The sequence below is a fragment of the Salvelinus alpinus genome, chromosome 7, assembly GCF_045679555.1.
Source record: "Salvelinus alpinus chromosome 7, SLU_Salpinus.1, whole genome shotgun sequence".
Lineage (NCBI taxonomy): Eukaryota > Metazoa > Chordata > Actinopteri > Salmoniformes > Salmonidae > Salvelinus > Salvelinus alpinus.
In genome coordinates this window covers 85605754-85627313 of record NC_092092.1, presented here as the reverse complement: position 1 = coordinate 85627313, position 21560 = coordinate 85605754, and the positions used below count along the sequence as shown (strand labels likewise).

Here is a 21560-nt window from a genome sequence, read left to right as displayed (position 1 = left end):
AGAAGAAGGAGAAGCAGGAGAATAAGAAGCAGGACAAGAAGAAGAAGAAGAAGAAGCAGGAAAAGAAGAAAAAGAAGAAGCAGGACAAGAAGGAGAAGAAGAAGTAGGAGAAGAAGCAGGACAAAAGGAAGAAGGAGAAGGAGAAGCAGGACACGAAGAAGAAGAAGGATAAGGAGAAGCAGGACACAAAGAAGAAGAAGCAGGAGAATAAGAAGCAGGAAAATAAGAAGCAGGAGAATAAGAAGCAGGACAAGAAGAAGAAGAAGGAGAAGGAGAAGCAGGACACGAAGAAGAAGCAGGATAATAAGAAGCAGTACAAGAAGAAGGAGAAGCAGGACACAAAGAAGAAGAAGCAAGAGAATAAGAAGCAGGACAAGAAGAAGAAGAAGAAGCAGGAGAATAAGAAGGAGAAGTGGAAACAGGACTCGAAGAAGAAGAAGCATAACAAGGAGAAGAAGAAGGAGAAGAAGAAGCAGGATAAGGAGAAGAAGAAGTAGGACAAGGAGAAGCAGGACCAGGGGAAGAAGAAGCAGGACAAGGAGAAGAAGAAGGAGAAGTAGAAGAAGAAGGAGAAGAAGGAGAAGAAGAAGCAGGGCAAGAAGAAGAAGAAGGAGAAGGAGGAGCAGGACACGAAGAAGAAGAAGAAGCAGGAGAATAAGAAGCAGGACAAGAAGAAGAAGAAGAAGAAGCAGGAGAAGAAGAAGCAGGAGAATAAGAAGAAGAAGGAGAAGCAGGACACAAAGAAGAAGAAACAGGAGAATAAGAAGCAGGACAAGAAGAAGGAGAAGAAGGACACAAAGAAGAAGAAGCAGGAGAATAAGAATGAGAAGTGGAAACAGGACACGAAGAAGAAGAAGCATAACAAGGAAAGAAGAAGCAGGGACAAGGAGAAGAAGAAGCAGGACAATGAGAAGAGAAGCAGGACCAGGGGAAGAATAAGCAGGACAAGAAGAAGAAGGTGAAGAAGAAGAAGGCGAAGAAGAAGAAGAAGAAGAAGAAGAAGAAGAAGAGGCAGGTCAAGAAGAAGAAGAAGGAGGAGAAGAAGCAGGACAAGAAGAAGAAGAAGAAAGAGAAGAATGAGAAGGAGAAGAAGAAGAAGAAGCAGGAGAATAAGAAGCAGGAGAAGAAGAAGAAGAAGAAGAAGAAGAAGAAGAAGAAGAAGGAGAAGCAGGACACGAGGAAGAAGAAGCAGGAGAATAAGAAGCTGGACAAAAAGAAGAAGAAGAAGCAGGAGAATAAGAAGGAGAAGTGGAAACAGGACACGAAGAAGAAGAAGGAGAAGAAGAAGCAGGACAAGGAGAAGAAGAAGCAGGACAAGGAGAAGCAGGACAAGGAGAAGGAGAAGCAGGACCAGGGGAAGAAGAAGCAGGACAAGGAGAAGAAGAAGGAGAAGTAGAAGAAGAATGAGAAGAAGGAGAAGGAGAAGAGGAAGAAGGAGAAGAAGAATAAGAAGGCGAAGAAGGCGAAGGAGAAGGAGAAGGAGAAGCAGGAGAATAAGAAGCAGGACAAGAAGAAGAAGAAGAAGAAGCAAGAAAAGAAGAAAAAGAAGAAGCAGGACAAGAAGGAGAAGAAGAAGTAGGAGAAGGAGAAGCAGGAGAATAAGAAGGAGAAGTGGAAACAGGACACAAAGAAGAAGAAGCATAACAAGGAGAAGAAGAAGGAGAAGAAGAAGCAGGACAAGGAGAAGAAGAAGCAGGACAAGGAGAAGGAGAAGCAGGACCAGGGGAAGAAGAAGCAGGACAAGGAGAAGAAGAAGGAGAAGTAGAAGAAGAATGCGAAGAAGGAGAAGGAGAAGCAGGACAAGAAGAAGAAGAAGAAGGAGAAGAAGAAGAAGAAGGCGAAGAAGGCGAAGGAGAAGGAGAAGAAGAAGAAGAAGCAAGAAAAGAAGAAAAAGAAGAAGCAGGACAAGAAGGAGAAGAAGAAGTAGGAGAAGAAGCAGGACAAGAAGGAGAAGAAGAAGTAGGAGAAGGAGAAGCAGGAGAATAAGAAGGAGAAGTGGAAACAGGACACAAAGAAGAAGAAGCATAACAAGGAGAAGAAGAAGGAGAAGAAGAAGCAGGACAAGGAGAAGAAGAAGCAGGACAAGTAGAAGGAGAAGCAGGACCAGGGGAAGAAGAAGCAGGACAAGGAGAAGAAGAAGGAGAAGTAGAAGAAGAATGAGAAGAAGGAGAAGGAGAAGCAGGACAAGAAGAAGAAGAAGGAGAAGCAGGAGAATAAGAAGCAGGACAAGAAGAAGAAGAAGAAGGAGAAGAAGAAGAAGGCGAAGAAGGCGAAGGAGAAGGAGAAGAAGAAGAAGAAGCAAGAAAATAAGAAAAAGAAGAAGCAGGACAAGAAGGAGAAGAAGAAGTAGGAGAAGAAGCAGGACAAGAAGAAGAAGGAGAGGAAGAATAAGGAGAAGAAGCAGGACAAAAGGAAGAAGAAGAAGGAGAAGGAGAAGCAGGACAAGAAGAAGAAGAAGGAGAAGCAGGAGAATAAGAAGCAGGACAAGAAGAAGAAGAAGAAGAAGCAGGAAAAGAAGAAAAAGAAGAAGCAGGACAAGAAGGAGAAGAAGAAGTAGGAGAAGAAGCAGGACAAAAGGAAGAAGGAGAAGGAGAAGCAGGACACGAAGAAGAAGAAGGATAAGGAGAAGCAGGACACAAAGAAGAAGAAGCAGGAGAATAAGAAGCAGGAAAATAAGAAGCAGGAGAATAAGAAGCAGGACAAGAAGAAGAAGAAGGAGAAGGAGAAGCAGGACACGAAGAAGAAGCAGGATAATAAGAAGCAGTACAAGAAGAAGGAGAAGAAGAACGAGAAGCAGGACACAAAGAAGAAGAACCAGGAGAAGGAGAAGCAGGACACGAAGAAGAAGCAGGATAATAAGAAGCAGTACAAGAAGAAGGAGAAGCAGGACACAAAGAAGAAGAAGCAAGAGAATAAGAAGCAGGACAAGAAGAAGAAGAAGCAGGAGAATAAGAAGGAGAATTGGAAACAGGACTCGAAGAAGAAGAAGCATAACAAGGAGAAGAAGAAGCAGGACAAGGAGAAGAAGAAGGAGAAGTAGAAGAAGAAGGAGAAGAAGGAGAAGAAGAAGCAGGGCAAGAAGAAGAAGAAGGAGAAGGAGGAGCAGGACACGAAGAAGAAGAAGAAGCAGGAGAATAAGAAGCAGGACAAGAAGAAGAAGAAGAAGAAGCAGGAGAAGAAGAAGCAGGAGAATAAGAAGAAGAAGGAGAAGCAGGACACAAAGAAGAAGAAACAGGAGAATAAGAAGCAGGACAAGAAGAAGGAGAAGAAGGACACAAAGAAGAAGAAGCAGGAGAATAAGAATGAGAAGTGGAAACAGGACACGAAGAAGAAGAAGCATAACAAGGAAAGAAGAAGCAGGGACAAGGAGAAGAAGAAGCAGGACAATGAGAAGAGAAGCAGGACCAGGGGAAGAATAAGCAGGACAAGAAGAAGAAGGTGAAGAAGAAGAAGGCGAAGAAGAAGAAGAAGAAGAAGAAGAAGAGGCAGGTCAAGAAGAAGAAGAAGGAGGAGAAGAAGCAGGACAAGAAGAAGAAGAAGAAGAAGAAAGAGAAGAATGAGAAGGAGAAGAAGAAGAAGAAGCAGGAGAATAAGAAGCAGGAGAAGAAGAAGAAGAAGAAGAAGAAGAAGAAGGAGAAGCAGGACACGAGGAAGAAAAAGCATAACAAGGAGAAGGAGAAGCAGGACCAGGGGAAGAAGAAGCAGGACAAGAAGGAGAAGAAGAAGAAGCAGGGCAAGAAGAAGAAGGACAAGAAGAGGAAGAAGAAGGACAAGAAGAATAAGAAGGAGAAGAAGAGGCAGGACAAGAAGAAGAAGCAGGAGAAGAAGAAGCAGGAGAATAAGAAGAAGAAGAAGAAGAAGAAGGAGAAGCAGGACACGAAGAAGAAGAAGCAGGAGAATAAGAAGCAGGACAAGAAGAAGAAGAAGCAGGAGAATAAGAAGGAGAAGTGGAAACAGGACACGAAGAAGAAGAAGCATAACAAGGAGAAGAAGAAGCAGGGACAAGGAGAAGAAGAAGCAGGACAATGAGAAGAAAAAGCAGGACCAAGGGAAGAAGAAGCAGGAGAAGGAGAAGAAGAAGCAGGACCAGGGGAAGAAGAAGCAGGACAAGGAGAAGGAGAAGAATGAGAGGAAGAAGCAGGACAAGGAAGGAGAAGCAGGACCAGGAGAAGAAGAAGCAGGACAAGGAGAAGGAGAAGAAGGAGAAGAAGAAGCAGGACCAGGGGAAGAAGAAGCAGGACAAGGAGAAGGAGAAGAAGGAGAGGAAGAAGCAGGACAAGGAAGGAGAAGCAGGACCAGGAGAAGAAGAAGCAGGACAAGGAGAAGAAGAAGGAGAAGGAGAAGGAGAAGAAGAAGAAGAAGAAGCAGGACAATGAGGAGAAGAATAAGAAGGAGAAGAAGAAGGGGAAGAAGAAGGGCAACGTTGTAAGGTAAGATATCTGCTGTATTTGATTCAATGTACTTTTCTGAAAGAGTCTTTAGATACAGTGAGAAAAAAGAAGGACCCCGCACACTGCTCTTGCTAGTATCACGGTTCTTTAATAAGCTTTACGTATCGGCCTCAAGTCCTTCGTCTGAGCTTTTGTAGAGTTGTATCTGTACTTTACTATTTGTATTTTTGACAACTTTTACTTTTACTTCACTACATTCCTAAAGAAAATATTGTACTTTTTACTTTATACATTTTCCCTGATACCCAAAAGTACTCTTTACATTTTGAATGCTTAGCAGGATAGGAAAATGGTCCAATTCACACACTTATGAAGAGAACAAAAGTTATTCCCTTCTGCCTCTGTTCTAGAGGACTCAGTAAACACAAATGATTATTTTGTAAATAATGTCTGAGTGTTGGAGTGTGCCCCTGGCTATCTGTAATGATGTCTGAGTGTTGGAGTGTGCCCCTGGCTATCTGTAATGATGTCTGAGTGTTGGAGTGTGCCCCTGGCTATCTGTAATAATGTCTGAGTGTTGGAGTGTGCCCCTGGCTATCTGTAATGATGTCTGAGTGTTGGAGTGTTCCCCTGGCTATCTGTAATGATGTCTGAGTGTTGGAGTGTGCCCCTGGCTATCTGTAATGATGTCTGAGTGTTGGAGTGTTCCCCTGGCTATCTGTAATGATGTCTGAGTGTTGGAGTGTGCCCCTGGCTATCTGTAATGATGTCTGAGTGTTGGAGTGTGCCCCTGGCTATCTGTAATGATGTCTGAGTGTTGGAGTGTTCCCCTGGCTATCTGTAATGATGTCTGAGTGTTGGAGTGTTCCCCTGGCTATCTGTAATGATGTCTGAGTGTTGGAGTGTTCCCCTGGCTATCTGTAATGATGTCTGAGTGTTGGAGTGTGCCCCTGGCTATCTGTAATGATGTCTGAGTGTTGGAGTGTGCCCCTGGCTATCTGTAATAATGTCTGAGTGTTGGAGTGTTCCCCTGGCTATCTGTAATGATGTCTGAGTGTTGGAGTGTGCCCCTGGCTATCTGTAATGATGTCTGAGTGTTGGAGTGTGCCCCTGGCTATCTGTAATAATGTCTGAGTGTTGGAGTGTGCCCCTGGCTATCTGTAATGATGTCTGAGTGTTGGAGTGTTCCCCTGGCTATCTGTAATGATGTCTGAGTGTTGGAGTGTGCCCCTGGCTATCTGTAATGATGTCTGAGTGTTGGAGTGTTCCCCTGGCTATCTGTAATGATGTCTGAGTGTTGGAGTGTGCCCCTGGCTATCTGTAATGATGTCTGAGTGTTGGAGTGTGCCCCTGGCTATCTGTAATAATGTCTGAGTTTTGGAGTGTGCCCCTGGCTCTCTGTAATGATGTCTGAGTGTTGGAGTGTTCCCCTGGCTATCTGTAATAATGTCTGAGTGTTGGAGTGTTCCCCTGGCTATCTGTAATGATGTCTGAGTGTTGGAGTGTGCCCCTGGCTATCTGTAATAATGTCTGAGTGTTGGAGTGTTCCCCTGGCTATCTGTAATGATGTCTGAGTGTTGGAGTGTGCCCCTGGCTATCTGTAATGATGTCTGAGTGTTGGAGTGTGCCCCTGGCTATCTGTAATAATGTCTGAGTGTTGGAGTGTGCCCCTGGCTATCTGTAATGATGTCTGAGTGTTGGAGTGTTCCCCTGGCTATCTGTAATGATGTCTGAGTGTTGGAGTGTGCCCCTGGCTATCTGTAATGATGTCTGAGTGTTGGAGTGTTCCCCTGGCTATCTGTAATGATGTCTGAGTGTTGGAGTGTGCCCCTGGCTATCTGTAATGATGTCTGAGTGTTGGAGTGTGCCCCTGGCTATCTGTAATGATGTCTGAGTGTTGGAGTGTTCCCCTGGCTATCTGTAATGATGTCTGAGTGTTGGAGTGTTCCCCTGGCTATCTGTAATGATGTCTGAGTGTTGGAGTGTTCCCCTGGCTATCTGTAATGATGTCTGAGTGTTGGAGTGTGCCCCTGGCTATCTGTAATGATGTCTGAGTGTTGGAGTGTGCCCCTGGCTATCTGTAATAATGTCTGAGTGTTGGAGTGTTCCCCTGGCTATCTGTAATGATGTCTGAGTGTTGGAGTGTGCCCCTGGCTATCTGTAATGATGTCTGAGTGTTGGAGTGTGCCCCTGGCTATCTGTAATAATGTCTGAGTGTTGGAGTGTGCCCCTGGCTATCTGTAATGATGTCTGAGTGTTGGAGTGTTCCCCTGGCTATCTGTAATGATGTCTGAGTGTTGGAGTGTGCCCCTGGCTATCTGTAATGATGTCTGAGTGTTGGAGTGTTCCCCTGGCTATCTGTAATGATGTCTGAGTGTTGGAGTGTGCCCCTGGCTATCTGTAATGATGTCTGAGTGTTGGAGTGTGCCCCTGGCTATCTGTAATAATGTCTGAGTTTTGGAGTGTGCCCCTGGCTCTCTGTAATGATGTCTGAGTGTTGGAGTGTGCCCCTGGCTATCTGTAATGATGTCTGAGTGTTGGAGTGTGCCCCTGGCTATCTGTAATAATGTCTGAGTTTTGGAGTGTGCCCCTGGCTCTCTGTAATGATGTCTGAGTGTTGGAGTGTTCCCCTGGCTATCTGTAATAATGTCTGAGTGTTGGAGTGTTCCCCTGGCTATCTGTAATGATGTCTGAGTGTTGGAGTGTGCCCCTGGCTATCTGTAATAATGTCTGAGTGTTGGAGTGTTCCCCTGGCTATCTGTAATGATGTCTGAGTGTTGGAGTGTGCCCCTGGCTATCTGTAATGATGTCTGAGTGTTGGAGTGTGCCCCTGGCTATCTGTAATAATGTCTGAGTGTTGGAGTGTGCCCCTGGCTATCTGTAATGATGTCTGAGTGTTGGAGTGTTCCCCTGGCTATCTGTAATGATGTCTGAGTGTTGGAGTGTGCCCCTGGCTATCTGTAATGATGTCTGAGTGTTGGAGTGTTCCCCTGGCTATCTGTAATGATGTCTGAGTGTTGGAGTGTGCCCCTGGCTATCTGTAATGATGTCTGAGTGTTGGAGTGTGCCCCTGGCTATCTGTAATGATGTCTGAGTGTTGGAGTGTTCCCCTGGCTATCTGTAATGATGTCTGAGTGTTGGAGTGTTCCCCTGGCTATCTGTAATGATGTCTGAGTGTTGGAGTGTTCCCCTGGCTATCTGTAATGATGTCTGAGTGTTGGAGTGTGCCCCTGGCTATCTGTAATGATGTCTGAGTGTTGGAGTGTGCCCCTGGCTATCTGTAATAATGTCTGAGTGTTGGAGTGTTCCCCTGGCTATCTGTAATGATGTCTGAGTGTTGGAGTGTGCCCCTGGCTATCTGTAATGATGTCTGAGTGTTGGAGTGTGCCCCTGGCTATCTGTAATAATGTCTGAGTGTTGGAGTGTGCCCCTGGCTATCTGTAATGATGTCTGAGTGTTGGAGTGTTCCCCTGGCTATCTGTAATGATGTCTGAGTGTTGGAGTGTGCCCCTGGCTATCTGTAATGATGTCTGAGTGTTGGAGTGTTCCCCTGGCTATCTGTAATGATGTCTGAGTGTTGGAGTGTGCCCCTGGCTATCTGTAATGATGTCTGAGTGTTGGAGTGTGCCCCTGGCTATCTGTAATAATGTCTGAGTTTTGGAGTGTGCCCCTGGCTCTCTGTAATGATGTCTGAGTGTTGGAGTGTCCCCCTGGCTATCTGTAATAATGTCTGAGTGTTGGAGTGTTCCCCTGGCTATCTGTAATGATGTCTGAGTGTTGGAGTGTGCCCCTGGCTATCTGTAATAATGTCTGAGTGTTGGAGTGTTCCCCTGGCTATCTGTAATGATGTCTGAGTGTTGGAGTGTGCCCCTGGCTATCTGTAATGATGTCTGAGTGTTGGAGTGTGCCCCTGGCTATCTGTAATGATGTCTGAGTGTTGGAGTGTTCCCCTGGCTATCTGTAATGATGTCTGAGTGTTGGAGTGTTCCCCTGGCTATCTGTAATGATGTCTGAGTGTTGGAGTGTGCCCCTGGCTATCTGTAATGATGTCTGAGTGTTGGAGTGTGCCCCTGGCTATCTGTAATGATGTCTGAGTGTTGGAGTGTTCCCCTGGCTATCTGTAATGATGTCTGAGTGTTGGAGTGTGCCCCTGGCTATCTGTAATGATGTCTGAGTGCTGGAGTGGGCCCCTGGCTATCTGTAATGATGTCTGGGTGTTGGAGTGTTCCCCTGGCTATCTGTAATGATGTCTGAGTGTTGGAGTGTTCCCCTGGCTATCTGTAATGATGTCTGAGTGTTGGAGTGTGCCCCTGGCTATCTGTAATAATGTCTGAGTGTTGGAGTGTGTCCCTGGCTATCTGTAATGATGTCTGAGTGTTGGAGTGTGTCCCTGGTTATCTGTAATGATGTCTGAGTGTTGGAGTGTGTCCCTGGCTATCTGTAATGATGTCTGAGTGTTGGAGTGTGTCCCTGGCTATCTGTAATGATGTCTGAGTGTTGGAGTGTTCCCCTGGCTATCTGTAATGATGTCTGAGTGTTGGAGTGTGCCCCTGGCTATCTGTAATGATGTCTGAGTGTTGGAGTGTGTCCTTGGCTATCTGTAATGATGTCTGAGTGTTGGAGTGTTCCCCTGGCTATCTGTAATGATGTCTGAGTGTTGGAGTGTTCCCCTGGCTATCTGTAATGATGTCTGAGTGTTGGAGTGTGCCCCTGGCTATCTGTAATGATGTCTGAGTGTTGGAGTGTTCCCCTGGCTATCTGTAATGATGTCTGAGTGTTGGAGTGTGCCCCTGGCTATCTGTAATGATGTCTGAGTGTTGGAGTGTTCCCCTGGCTATCTGTAATGATGTCTGAGTGTTGGAGTGTTCCCCTGGCTATCTGTAATGATGTCTGAGTGTTGGAGTGTGCCCCTGGCTATCTGTAATGATGTCTGAGTGTTGGAGTGTGCCCCTGGCTATCTGTAATGATGTCTGAGTGTTGGAGTGTGCCCCTGGCTCTCTGTAATGATGTCTGAGTGTTGGAGTGTGCCCCTGGCTATCTGTAATGATGTCTGAGTGTTGGAGTGTGCCCCTGGCTCTCTGTAATGATGTCTGAGTGTTGGAGTGTGCCCCTGGCTATCTGTAATGATGTCTGAGTGTTGGAGTGTGCCCCTGGCTATCTGTAATGATGTCTGAGTGTTGGAGTGTGCCCCTGGCTATCTGTAATAATGTCTGAGTGTTGGAGTGTGCCCCTGGCTATCTGTAATAATGTCTGAGTGTTGGAGTGTGCCCCTGGCTATCTGTAATAATGTCTGAGTGTTGGAGTGTGCCCCTGGCTATCTGTAATAATGTCTGAGTGTTGGAGTGTGTCCCTGGCTATCTGTAATGATGTCTGAGTGTTGGAGTGTGTCCCTGGTTATCTGTAATGATGTCTGAGTGTTGGAGTGTGTCCCTGGCTATCTGTAATGATGTCTGAGTGTTGGAGTGTGTCCCTGGCTATCTGTAATGATGTCTGAGTGTTGGAGTGTTCCCCTGGCTATCTGTAATGATGTCTGAGTGTTGGAGTGTGCCCCTGGCTATCTGTAATGATGTCTGAGTGTTGGAGTGTGTCCTTGGCTATCTGTAATGATGTCTGAGTGTTGGAGTGTTCCCCTGGCTATCTGTAATGATGTCTGAGTGTTGGAGTGTGCCCCTGGCTATCTGTAATAATGTCTGAGTGTTGGAGTGTGTCCCTGGCTATCTGTAATGATGTCTGAGTGTTGGAGTGTGTCCCTGGTTATCTGTAATGATGTCTGAGTGTTGGAGTGTGTCCCTGGCTATCTGTAATGATGTCTGAGTGTTGGAGTGTGTCCCTGGCTATCTGTAATGATGTCTGAGTGTTGGAGTGTTCCCCTGGCTATCTGTAATGATGTCTGAGTGTTGGAGTGTGCCCCTGGCTATTTGTAATGATGTCTGAGTGTTGGAGTGTGTCCTTGGCTATCTGTAATGATGTCTGAGTGTTGGAGTGTTCCCCTGGCTATCTGTAATGATGTCTGAGTGTTGGAGTGTTCCCCTGGCTATCTGTAATGATGTCTGAGTGTTGGAGTGTTCCCCTGGCTATCTGTAATGATGTCTGAGTGTTGGAGTGTGCCCCTGGCTATCTGTAATAATGTCTGAGTGTTGGAGTGTGTCCCTGGCTATCTGTAATGATGTCTGAGTGTTGGAGTGTGTCCCTGGTTATCTGTAATGATGTCTGAGTGTTGGAGTGTGTCCCTGGCTATCTGTAATGATGTCTGAGTGTTGGAGTGTGTCCCTGGCTATCTGTAATGATGTCTGAGTGTTGGAGTGTTCCCCTGGCTATCTGTAATGATGTCTGAGTGTTGGAGTGTGCCCCTGGCTATCTGTAATGATGTCTGAGTGTTGGAGTGTGTCCTTGGCTATCTGTAATGATGTCTGAGTGTTGGAGTGTTCCCCTGGCTATCTGTAATGATGTCTGAGTGTTGGAGTGTTCCCCTGGCTATCTGTAATGATGTCTGAGTGTTGGAGTGTGCCCCTGGCTATCTGTAATGATGTCTGAGTGTTGGAGTGTTCCCCTGGCTATCTGTAATGATGTCTGAGTGTTGGAGTGTGCCCCTGGCTATCTGTAATGATGTCTGAGTGTTGGAGTGTTCCCCTGGCTATCTGTAATGATGTCTGAGTGTTGGAGTGTTCCCCTGGCTATCTGTAATGATGTCTGAGTGTTGGAGTGTGCCCCTGGCTATCTGTAATGATGTCTGAGTGTTGGAGTGTGCCCCTGGCTCTCTGTAATGATGTCTGAGTGTTGGAGTGTGCCCCTGGCTATCTGTAATGATGTCTGAGTGTTGGAGTGTGCCCCTGGCTATCTGTAATGATGTCTGAGTGTTGGAGTGTGCCCCTGGCTATCTGTAATAATGTCTGAGTGTTGGAGTGTGCCCCTGGCTATCTGTAATAATGTCTGAGTGTTGGAGTGTGCCCCTGGCTATCTGTAATAATGTCTGAGTGTTGGAGTGTGCCCCTGGCTATCTGTAATAATGTCTGAGTGTTGGAGTGTGTCCCTGGCTATCTGTAATGATGTCTGAGTGTTGGAGTGTGTCCCTGGTTATCTGTAATGATGTCTGAGTGTTGGAGTGTGTCCCTGGCTATCTGTAATGATGTCTGAGTGTTGGAGTGTGTCCCTGGCTATCTGTAATGATGTCTGAGTGTTGGAGTGTTCCCCTGGCTATCTGTAATGATGTCTGAGTGTTGGAGTGTGCCCCTGGCTATCTGTAATGATGTCTGAGTGTTGGAGTGTGTCCTTGGCTATCTGTAATGATGTCTGAGTGTTGGAGTGTTCCCCTGGCTATCTGTAATGATGTCTGAGTGTTGGAGTGTGCCCCTGGCTATCTGTAATAATGTCTGAGTGTTGGAGTGTGTCCCTGGCTATCTGTAATGATGTCTGAGTGTTGGAGTGTGTCCCTGGTTATCTGTAATGATGTCTGAGTGTTGGAGTGTGTCCCTGGCTATCTGTAATGATGTCTGAGTGTTGGAGTGTGTCCCTGGCTATCTGTAATGATGTCTGAGTGTTGGAGTGTTCCCCTGGCTATCTGTAATGATGTCTGAGTGTTGGAGTGTGCCCCTGGCTATTTGTAATGATGTCTGAGTGTTGGAGTGTGTCCTTGGCTATCTGTAATGATGTCTGAGTGTTGGAGTGTTCCCCTGGCTATCTGTAATGATGTCTGAGTGTTGGAGTGTTCCCCTGGCTATCTGTAATGATGTCTGAGTGTTGGAGTGTTCCCCTGGCTATCTGTAATGATGTCTGAGTGTTGGAGTGTGCCCCTGGCTATCTGTAATAATGTCTGAGTGTTGGAGTGTGTCCCTGGCTATCTGTAATGATGTCTGAGTGTTGGAGTGTGTCCCTGGTTATCTGTAATGATGTCTGAGTGTTGGAGTGTGTCCCTGGCTATCTGTAATGATGTCTGAGTGTTGGAGTGTGTCCCTGGCTATCTGTAATGATGTCTGAGTGTTGGAGTGTTCCCCTGGCTATCTGTAATGATGTCTGAGTGTTGGAGTGTGCCCCTGGCTATCTGTAATGATGTCTGAGTGTTGGAGTGTGTCCTTGGCTATCTGTAATGATGTCTGAGTGTTGGAGTGTTCCCCTGGCTATCTGTAATGATGTCTGAGTGTTGGAGTGTTCCCCTGGCTATCTGTAATGATGTCTGAGTGTTGGAGTGTGCCCCTGGCTATCTGTAATGATGTCTGAGTGTTGGAGTGTTCCCCTGGCTATCTGTAATGATGTCTGAGTGTTGGAGTGTGCCCCTGGCTATCTGTAATGATGTCTGAGTGTTGGAGTGTTCCCCTGGCTATCTGTAATGATGTCTGAGTGTTGGAGTGTTCCCCTGGCTATCTGTAATGATGTCTGAGTGTTGGAGTGTGCCCCTGGCTATCTGTAATGATGTCTGAGTGTTGGAGTGTGCCCCTGGCTATCTGTAATGATGTCTGAGTGTTGGAGTGTGCCCCTGGCTCTCTGTAATGATGTCTGAGTGTTGGAGTGTGCCCCTGGCTATCTGTAATGATGTCTGAGTGTTGGAGTGTGCCCCTGGCTATCTGTAATGATGTCTGAGTGTTGGAGTGTGCCCCTGGCTATCTGTAATAATGTCTGAGTGTTGGAGTGTGCCCCTGGCTATCTGTAATAATGTCTGAGTGTTGGAGTGTGCCCCTGGCTATCTGTAATAATGTCTGAGTGTTGGAGTGTGCCCCTGGCTATCTGTAATAATGTCTGAGTGTTGGAGTGTGCCCCTGGCTATCTGTAATAATGTCTGAGTGTTGGAGTGTGCCCCTGGCTATCTGTAATGATGTCTGAGTGTTGGAGTGTGCCCCTGGCTATCTGTAATGATGTCTGAGTGCTGGAGTGGGCCCCTGGCTATCTGTAATGATGTCTGAGTGTTGGAGTGTTCCCCTGGCTATCTGTAATGATGTCTGAGTGTTGGAGTGTTCCCCTGGCTATCTGTAATGATGTCTGAGTGTTGGAGTGTGCCCCTGGCTATCTGTAATAATGTCTGAGTGTTGGAGTGTGTCCCTGGCTATCTGTAATGATGTCTGAGTGTTGGAGTGTGTCCCTGGTTATCTGTAATGATGTCTGAGTGTTGGAGTGTGTCCCTGGCTATCTGTAATGATGTCTGAGTGTTGGAGTGTGTCCCTGGCTATCTGTAATGATGTTGGAGTGTTGGAGTGTTCCCCTGGCTATCTGTAATGATGTCTGAGTGTTGGAGTGTGCCCCTGGCTATCTGTAATGATGTCTGAGTGTTGGAGTGTGTCCTTGGCTATCTGTAATGATGTCTGAGTGTTGGAGTGTTCCCCTGGCTATCTGTAATGATGTCTGAGTGTTGGAGTGTTCCCCTGGCTATCTGTAATGATGTCTGAGTGTTGGAGTGTGCCCCTGGCTATCTGTAATGATGTCTGAGTGTTGGAGTGTTCCCCTGGCTATCTGTAATGATGTCTGAGTGTTGGAGTGTGCCCCTGGCTATCTGTAATGATGTCTGAGTGTTGGAGTGTTCCCCTGGCTATCTGTAATGATGTCTGAGTGTTGGAGTGTTCCCCTGGCTATCTGTAATGATGTCTGAGTGTTGGAGTGTGCCCCTGGCTATCTGTAATGATGTCTGAGTGTTGGAGTGTGCCCCTGGCTATCTGTAATGATGTCTGAGTGTTGGAGTGTGCCCCTGGCTCTCTGTAATGATGTCTGAGTGTTGGAGTGTGCCCCTGGCTATCTGTAATGATGTCTGAGAGTTGGAGTGTGCCCCTGGCTATCTGTAATGATGTCTGAGTGTTGGAGTGTGCCCCTGGCTATCTGTAATAATGTCTGAGTGTTGGAGTGTGCCCCTGGCTATCTGTAATAATGTCTGAGTGTTGGAGTGTGCCCCTGGCTATCTGTAATAATGTCTGAGTGTTGGAGTGTGCCCCTGGCTATCTGTAATAATGTCTGAGTGTTGGAGTGTTCCCCTGGCTATCTGTAATAATGTCTGAGTGTTGGAGTGTGCCCCTGGCTATCTGTAATGATGTCTGAGTGTTGGAGTGTGCCCCTGGCTATCTGTAATGATGTCTGAGAGTTGGAGTGTGCCCCTGGCTATCTGTAATGATGTCTGAGAGTTGGAGTGTTCCCCTGGCTATCTGTAATGATGTCTGAGAGTTGGAGTGTGTCCCTGGCTATCTGTAATGATGTCTGAGTGTTGGAGTGTTCCCCTGGCTATCTGTAATGATGTCTGAGTGTTGGAGTGTGCCCCTGGCTATCTGTAATGATGTCTGAGAGTTGGAGTGTGCCCCTGGCTATCTGTAATGATGTCTGAGAGTTGGAGTGTTCCCCTGGCTATCTGTAATGATGTCTGAGAGTTGGAGTGTGCCCCTGGCTATCTGTAATGATGTCTGAGTGTTGGAGTGTGCCCCTGGCTATCTGTAATGATGTCTGAGAGTTGGAGTGTGCCCCTGGCTATGAGTACATTTTAAAAACAAGAACATGGTGCGTCCGCTTTGCTTTATATAAGGAATTTGAAATTATTTATACTTTTACTTCTACTTTTGATACTTAAGTATATTTTAGCAATTACATTTACTTTTGATACTTAAGTATATTTAAAACCAAATATTTTTAGACTTTTACTCAAGTAGTATTTTTACTGGGTGACTTTCACTTTTACTTGAGTAACTTTCTATTAAAAAGGTATCTATTATTTTACTCAAGTATACCAATTGGGTAGTTTTTACACCCCCACCCTTATGTAGACATAGCTCCACCCATATCCGTTCCATGGATCGAATGGGTTTGGAGTCGAGGGAAACTAAGTAAGTGTTACCAAATAAAACAATGTGCATTTTCATAAATATTCTAATAAAGTGTGTACATAAAACGTATTAAAACAAGTCTGTAAAACCACAATGAGGACATCGACCCATCAAGAAAGTTTTCATAAATAATTGGGTACAGCGCAAGTAAAACATCAGAGTAGTCTGAAGTGGTGGCATTAATTTATGTTCACATTTACAACATCATTAAGACCTTTAGAAAATAATGCCTGGAGGGTGAAAATCCAAAAAACATTATCTTTTGCTCAGAGTATTATTTATACTCCTCTGTATGATATCTTAACTTTCTCTATGCCACAAAATCTAAAAAAGGTAGAAATGTCATGTTTTAGGTCATTAAAATGTACAGCGACTGGATAATCCCTGTCGTTTCTCCTGATTTAATTTTTATGTTCACTAATTCTCTGTTTGAGAGAACGAGAGCTTTTTCCTTACACATGGACATGTAATAATGTAGATAACATGTGTGGTGGAGCACGTAATAATTAATAACGTCATTTATTTTGGAACTGTTTTCCTGTATGTGGGTGGCAGAAATGTTTACACTATATCATATTGCTGCACTGTGTGAAGTCAGTGTATTTATATTTATACCATTCAGAAAAGGGCGTAAAGAGCCTGGCTTATTTTCTTTTGTGGCTGGCAGTTGTCATGGACCATTTTATTGTGTAAATTGCAACCTCTCCTATATACAGTGTCTTCGGGAAATGTTCAGACCTCTTGACTTTTTCCATATTTTGTTATGTTACTGCATTATTATGAAATTGTTGAAATTGTTTTTCCCTCATCAATCTACACACAATGACAAAAAAAAAATGGATTTTAGAAATGTTTGCTAATTTATTTTTAAAAAATTAAACTGAAATATCACATTTACATAAGTATTCAGACCCTTTACTCAGTACTTTGTAGAATCACAGCCTCGAGGCTTCTTGGGTATGACGCTACAAACTTGGCACACAATGAGTTTCTCCCATTCTTCTCTGCAGATCCTCTCAAGCTCTGTCAGGTTGGATGGGGAGTGTTGCTGCACAGCTATTTTCAGGTCTCTTCAGAGATGTTCGATTGGGTTCAAGTCCACTCAAGGACATTCAGAGACTTGTCCCAAAGCCACTCCTGCGTTGTCTTGGCTGTGTGCTTAGGGTGGTTGTCCTGTTGGAAGGTGAACCTTTGCCCCAGTCTGAGGTCCTGAACGCTCTGGAGCAGGTTTTCATCAAGGATCTCTCTGTACTTTGCTCCATTCAACTTTCCCTCGATCCTGACTAGTCTCCCAGTACCTGCCACTGAAAAACATCCCCACATCATGATGCTACCACCACCATGGTTCACCATAGGGATGGTGCCAGGTTTCCACCAGACTTTCCACTTGGCATTCAGGCCAAAAAGTTCAATCTTTCATCAGACCTAGAGAATGTTGTTCTCATGGTCTGAGTCTTTACGTGTCTTTTGGCAAACTCCAAGCGGGCTGTCATGTGCCTTTTACTGAGGAGTGGCTTCTGTCTAGCCACTCTACCATAAAGGCATAACTGATGGAGTGCTGCAGAGATGGTTGTCCTTCTGGAAGGTTCTCCCATCTCAACAGAGGAACTCTAGAGCTCTGTCAGAGTGACCATAGGGTTCTTGGTCACCTCCCTGACCAAGGCCCTTCTCTCCCGATTGCTCAGTTTGGCCGGGCGGCCAGCTCTAGGAAGAGGCGTGTGGGTTTCAAACTTCTTCCATGTAATTACAAATGGAGGCCACTGTGTTCTTGGGGACCTTCAATGCTGCAGAAATGTTTTGGCAGCCTTCCCCAGATATGTGCCTCGACACAATCCTGTCTCGGAGCTCTACGGACAATTCCTTTGACCTCATGGCTTGGTTTTTGCGCTGACATGTACTGTTAACTGTGGGACCATAGATAGACTGTTGTGTGCCTTTTAAAATCAGGTGCAATCAATTGAATTTACCACAGGTGGACTTCAATCAAGTTGTACAAACATCTTAAGGATGATCAATGGAAAAAGGATGCACCTGAGCTCAATTTCGAATCTCATAGCAAAGGGTCATTATGGGTTATTGTGTGTAGATTTCATGGAGAGTAGATAGACTAGATACAGTAAATGAGTCTTTAGATATAGTAAACAAGTCTTTAGATAGTAAACGAGTCTTTAGATACAGTAAATGAGGCTTTAGATATAGTAAAAAAGTCTTTAGACACAGTAAACGGGTGTTTAAAAACAGTAAAAGCATCTTTAGATACAGTAAAATAGTCTTTAGATATAGTAAACAAGTCTTTAGATACAGTAAAAGCGTCTTTAGATACAGTCAATGCTTCTTTATATACAGTAAAAGTGACTTTATATACAGTAAAAGTGACTTTATATACAGTAAAAGTGACTTTAGATACAGTAAAAGTTATTTTAGATACAGTAAAAGTTACTTTAGCTACAGTAAAATAGTCTTTAGATACAGTAAAATAAAATAAAATAACATTTTTCACATGCGCCGAATACAACAGTGAAATGCTTACTTACAAGCCCTTAACCAACAATGAAGTTTTAAGAAAATACACAAAAAAGTAAGAGATAAGAATAACAAATGATTAAAGAGCAGCAGTAAATAACAATAGTGGGGCTATATACAGGGTGTACCGGTACAGAGTCAATGTCAATGTGTGGGGTCACCTGTGTCGAGGTAATTAAGATAATATGTACATGTAGGAAGAATTAGTGAAGTGACTATGCGTAGATATTAACAGAGAGTAGCAGCAAGAGGGGGGGGGGGGGCAATGCAATTAGTCTGGGTAGCCATTTGATTAGCTGTTCAGGAGTCTTATGGCTTAGGGGTAGAAGCTATTTAGGAGCCACTTGGACATAGACTTGGCACTCCGGTACCGCTTGCCGTGCGGTAGCAGAGAGAACAGTCAATGACTAGGGTGGCTGGAGTCGTTGACCATTTTTAGGGCCTTCCTCTGACACCGCCTGGTATAGAAGTCCTGGATGGCAGGAAGCTTGGCCCCAGTGTTGTATTGGGCCTTACTACCCTCTGTAGTGCCTTGCGATCGGATGCCGAGCAGTTGCCATATCAGGCAGTGATGCAACCCATCATGATGCTCTCGATGGTGCAGCTGTAAAACCTTTTGAGGATCTGAGGACCCATGCTAAATATCTCCTGATGGGGGAATAGGTTTTGTCGTGCCCTCTTCACGACTGTCTTGGTGTGCTTGGACCATATTAGTTTTTTGGTGATGTGGACACCAAGGAACTTGAAGCTCTCAACCTGCTTCACTACAGCCCCGTCGATGAGAATGGGGTCATGCTCGGTCCTCCTTTTCCTGTAGTCCACAATCATCTCCTTTGTCTTGATCACGTTGAGGGTAAAGGTTGTTGTCCTGGCACCACACGGTCAGGTCTCTGACCTCCTCCCTATAGCCTGTCTCATCGTTGTCGGTGATCAGGCCTAACACTGTTGTGTCATCAGCAAACTTAATGATGGTGTTGGAGTCGTGCCTGGCCGTGCAGTCATAGGTGAAAAGGGAGTACAGGAGGGGGCTGAGCACGCACCCCTGAAGGGCCCCCGTGTTGAGGATCAGCGTGGCGGATGTGGTGTTACCTACCCTTACCACCTGGGGGCGGCCCGTCAGAAAGTTCACGATCCAGTAGCAGAGGGAGGTGTTTAGTCCCAGGGCCCTTTGCTTAGTGATGAGCTTTGAGGGTACTATGGTGTTGAACGCTGAGCTGTAGTCAATGAATAGCATTCTCACATAGGTGTTCTTCTTGTCCAGGTGGGAAAGGGCAGTGTGGAGTGCAGTAGAGATGGCATCATCTGTGGATCTGTTGGGGCGTTATGCAAATTGGAGTGGGTCTAGGGTTTCTGGGATGATGGTGTTGATGTGTACAATGACCAGCCTTTCAAAGCATTTCATGGTTATAGACGTGTGTGCTACGGGTTGGTAGTTACTTAGGCAGGTTACCTTAGTGTTCTTGGGCACAAGGACTTGTGGTCAGCACATGCTCGGAGTACACATCCTGGTTATCCGTCTGGCCTTGCGGCCTTGTGTATGTTGAGCTGTTTAAAGGTCTTACACACATCGGCTGCGGAGAGCGAGTCATCCGGGAGAGTCATCCGAGAATAGCTGGTGCTCTGATGCATGTTTCAGTGTTACTTGCCTCGAAGCGAGCAAAGAAGTAGTTTAGCTCGTCTGGTAGGCTCGTGTCACTGGGCAGCTCTCGGCTGTGCTTCCCTTTGTAGTCTGTAATAGTTTGCAAGCCCTGCCACATCCGACGAGCATGTAGTACGGTTCGAACTTAGTCCTGTATTGACACTTTGCCTGTTTGATGGTTCGTCGGAGGGCATAGCAGGATTTCTTATAAGCTTCCGGGTTAGAGTTCTGTTCCTTGAAAGCGGCTGCTCTACCTTTAGCTCAGTCTGAATGTTGCCTGTAATCCATGGCTTCAGGTTGGGGTATGTACGTACAGTCACTGTGGGGACCCCGTCCTCGATGCACTTTTTTTATAGACCAAGTCACTGATGCTTTCCTGCTTTAGTTTTTGCTTGTAAGCAGGAATCAGGAGGATATAATTATGGTCAGATTTGCTAGATGGACGGCGAGGGAGAGCTTTGTACACATCTCTGTGTGTGGAGTAATGGTGGTCTGGAATTTTTTTCCCTCTGATTGCACATTTAACATGCTGATAGAAATGAGGTAAAACTGATTTAAGTTTCCCTGCATTAAAGTCGCTGGCCACTAGGAGCGCCCACGCATTATCTTCATTGCTAATGTTGGTATACAGCTCATTGAGCGTGGTTTTAGTGCCAGCATCAGTCTGTGATGGTATGTAGACAGCTACGAAAAATACAGATGAAAACTCTAGGTAGATAGTGTGGTCTACAGCTTATCATGAGATACTCTACCTCAGGCGAGCAAAACCTTGAGACTTCCATAGATATCAGCTGCTGTTCACTTATATGCCCAGGTCCCCGCCCCGTGTCTTACCAGAGGCTGCTGTTCTGTCCTCCTGATAGAGTGTGTAACCCACCAGCTGTATGTTCTTATTGTTGTCGTTCAGCCACGACTCAGTGAAACATAAGATATTACAGTTTTTAATGTCCTGTTGGTAGGTTAAGAGCCGATAAGACAGCAGCCCTCCCCTCCGGCGCCATCGTAATATTCTTGAGATACAGTAGTAAAAGAGTCTTTAGATACAGTAAAATCTTCTTTAGATACAGTAAAATTGTCTTTAGATACAGTAAAATTGTCTTTAGATACAGTAAAAGCGTCTTTAGAAACAGTAAAAGTGTCTTTAGAAACAGTAAAAGCTTCTTTAGATACAGTAAAATCTTCTTTAGATACAGTAAAATTGTCTTTAGATACAGTAAAATTGTCTTTAGATACAGTAAAAGCGTCTTTAGATACAGTAAAAGCTTTGGAATTGGAAGGGTTGGAATTTCTGGTTATTACATATAATTTACTGGACGATGTGTCTGTCTGTCCACTGCGGCAATAAGTAAGGGGATCGTAATTACAAACAGAAACAGAAAGAGGAAATGGTTTGAGATGACATCTGTGAACCACCTGTATTTATTTTCTGTTTCTCAGCCTTTCATTTCCGAGAGGAGAGAGAGGGCGAGCGAGGAGAGGACAACAAGTGGAGAGAGCAACGAGGAGAGAGTGGAGAGAGAGAGAGAGAGAGAGAGAGAGAGAGAGAGAGAGAGAGAGAGAGAGAGAGAGAGAGAGAGAGAGAGAGAGAGAGAGAGAGAGAGAGAGAGAGCTTCTGTCCATTTGTCTGAACACATTCTGAGAAATGTGTCAGACAGCTATCGCCACAGAGACCAATCTGGAGGTAAGTGCACATATTGTTCGCCCCTCACACATCCTGCTCATTCAATTCCGGGAAATTGCCTTACCTCAAAAAAATCTTGTCATTATTTTGTCACTCAACGTCCCAAGTGACATTTACAGCAAATAACTTCAACAGCCCAAAGACACACACACACACACACACACACACACACACACACACACACACACACACACACACACACACACACACACACACACACACACACACACACACACACACACACACACACACACACACACACACACACACACACACAGGAAACAGGCTGAAAAGAAACAGAGCAAATTTGAAGTCATTGTTTTTTTTTTTGAATTTCTTATAAAAAATAAAATAAAAACCCTGCTGTGTTTAGTTATAAGTTCTATTTTCAATATGAGGAACACTTTGAACCATAGAACTGAGGTACCAATCATAGAACTGTCACGTTCTGAACTGAGGTACCAATCATAGAACTGAGGTACCAATCATAGAACTGTCACGTTCTGAACTGAGGTACCAATCATAGAACTGAGGTACCA

General features: G+C 45.1%; 2 protein-coding genes and 1 pseudogene across 2 annotated transcripts; all 3 read left to right on the top strand.

Annotated features, from left to right (window-relative positions):
• Positions 1-822: 822 nt before the first annotated feature.
• LOC139581953 (uncharacterized) lies at positions 823-1396 on the top strand. The gene is made up of 2 exons (XM_071412141.1): positions 823-829; positions 915-1396. Exons 1-2 carry the CDS (start codon positions 823-825, stop codon positions 1394-1396), a joined length of 489 nt encoding a protein of 162 aa, XP_071268242.1.
• Positions 1397-1650: 254 nt separating this feature from the next.
• LOC139581952 (sodium/potassium/calcium exchanger 1-like) lies at positions 1651-3040 on the top strand (annotated as a pseudogene).
• A 262-nt stretch (positions 3041-3302) lies between these two features.
• LOC139581951 (uncharacterized) lies at positions 3303-4128 on the top strand. The gene is made up of 3 exons (XM_071412139.1): positions 3303-3309; positions 3395-3733; positions 4043-4128. Exons 1-3 carry the CDS (start codon positions 3303-3305, stop codon positions 4126-4128), a joined length of 432 nt encoding a protein of 143 aa, XP_071268240.1.
• Positions 4129-21560: the final 17432 nt, after the last annotated feature.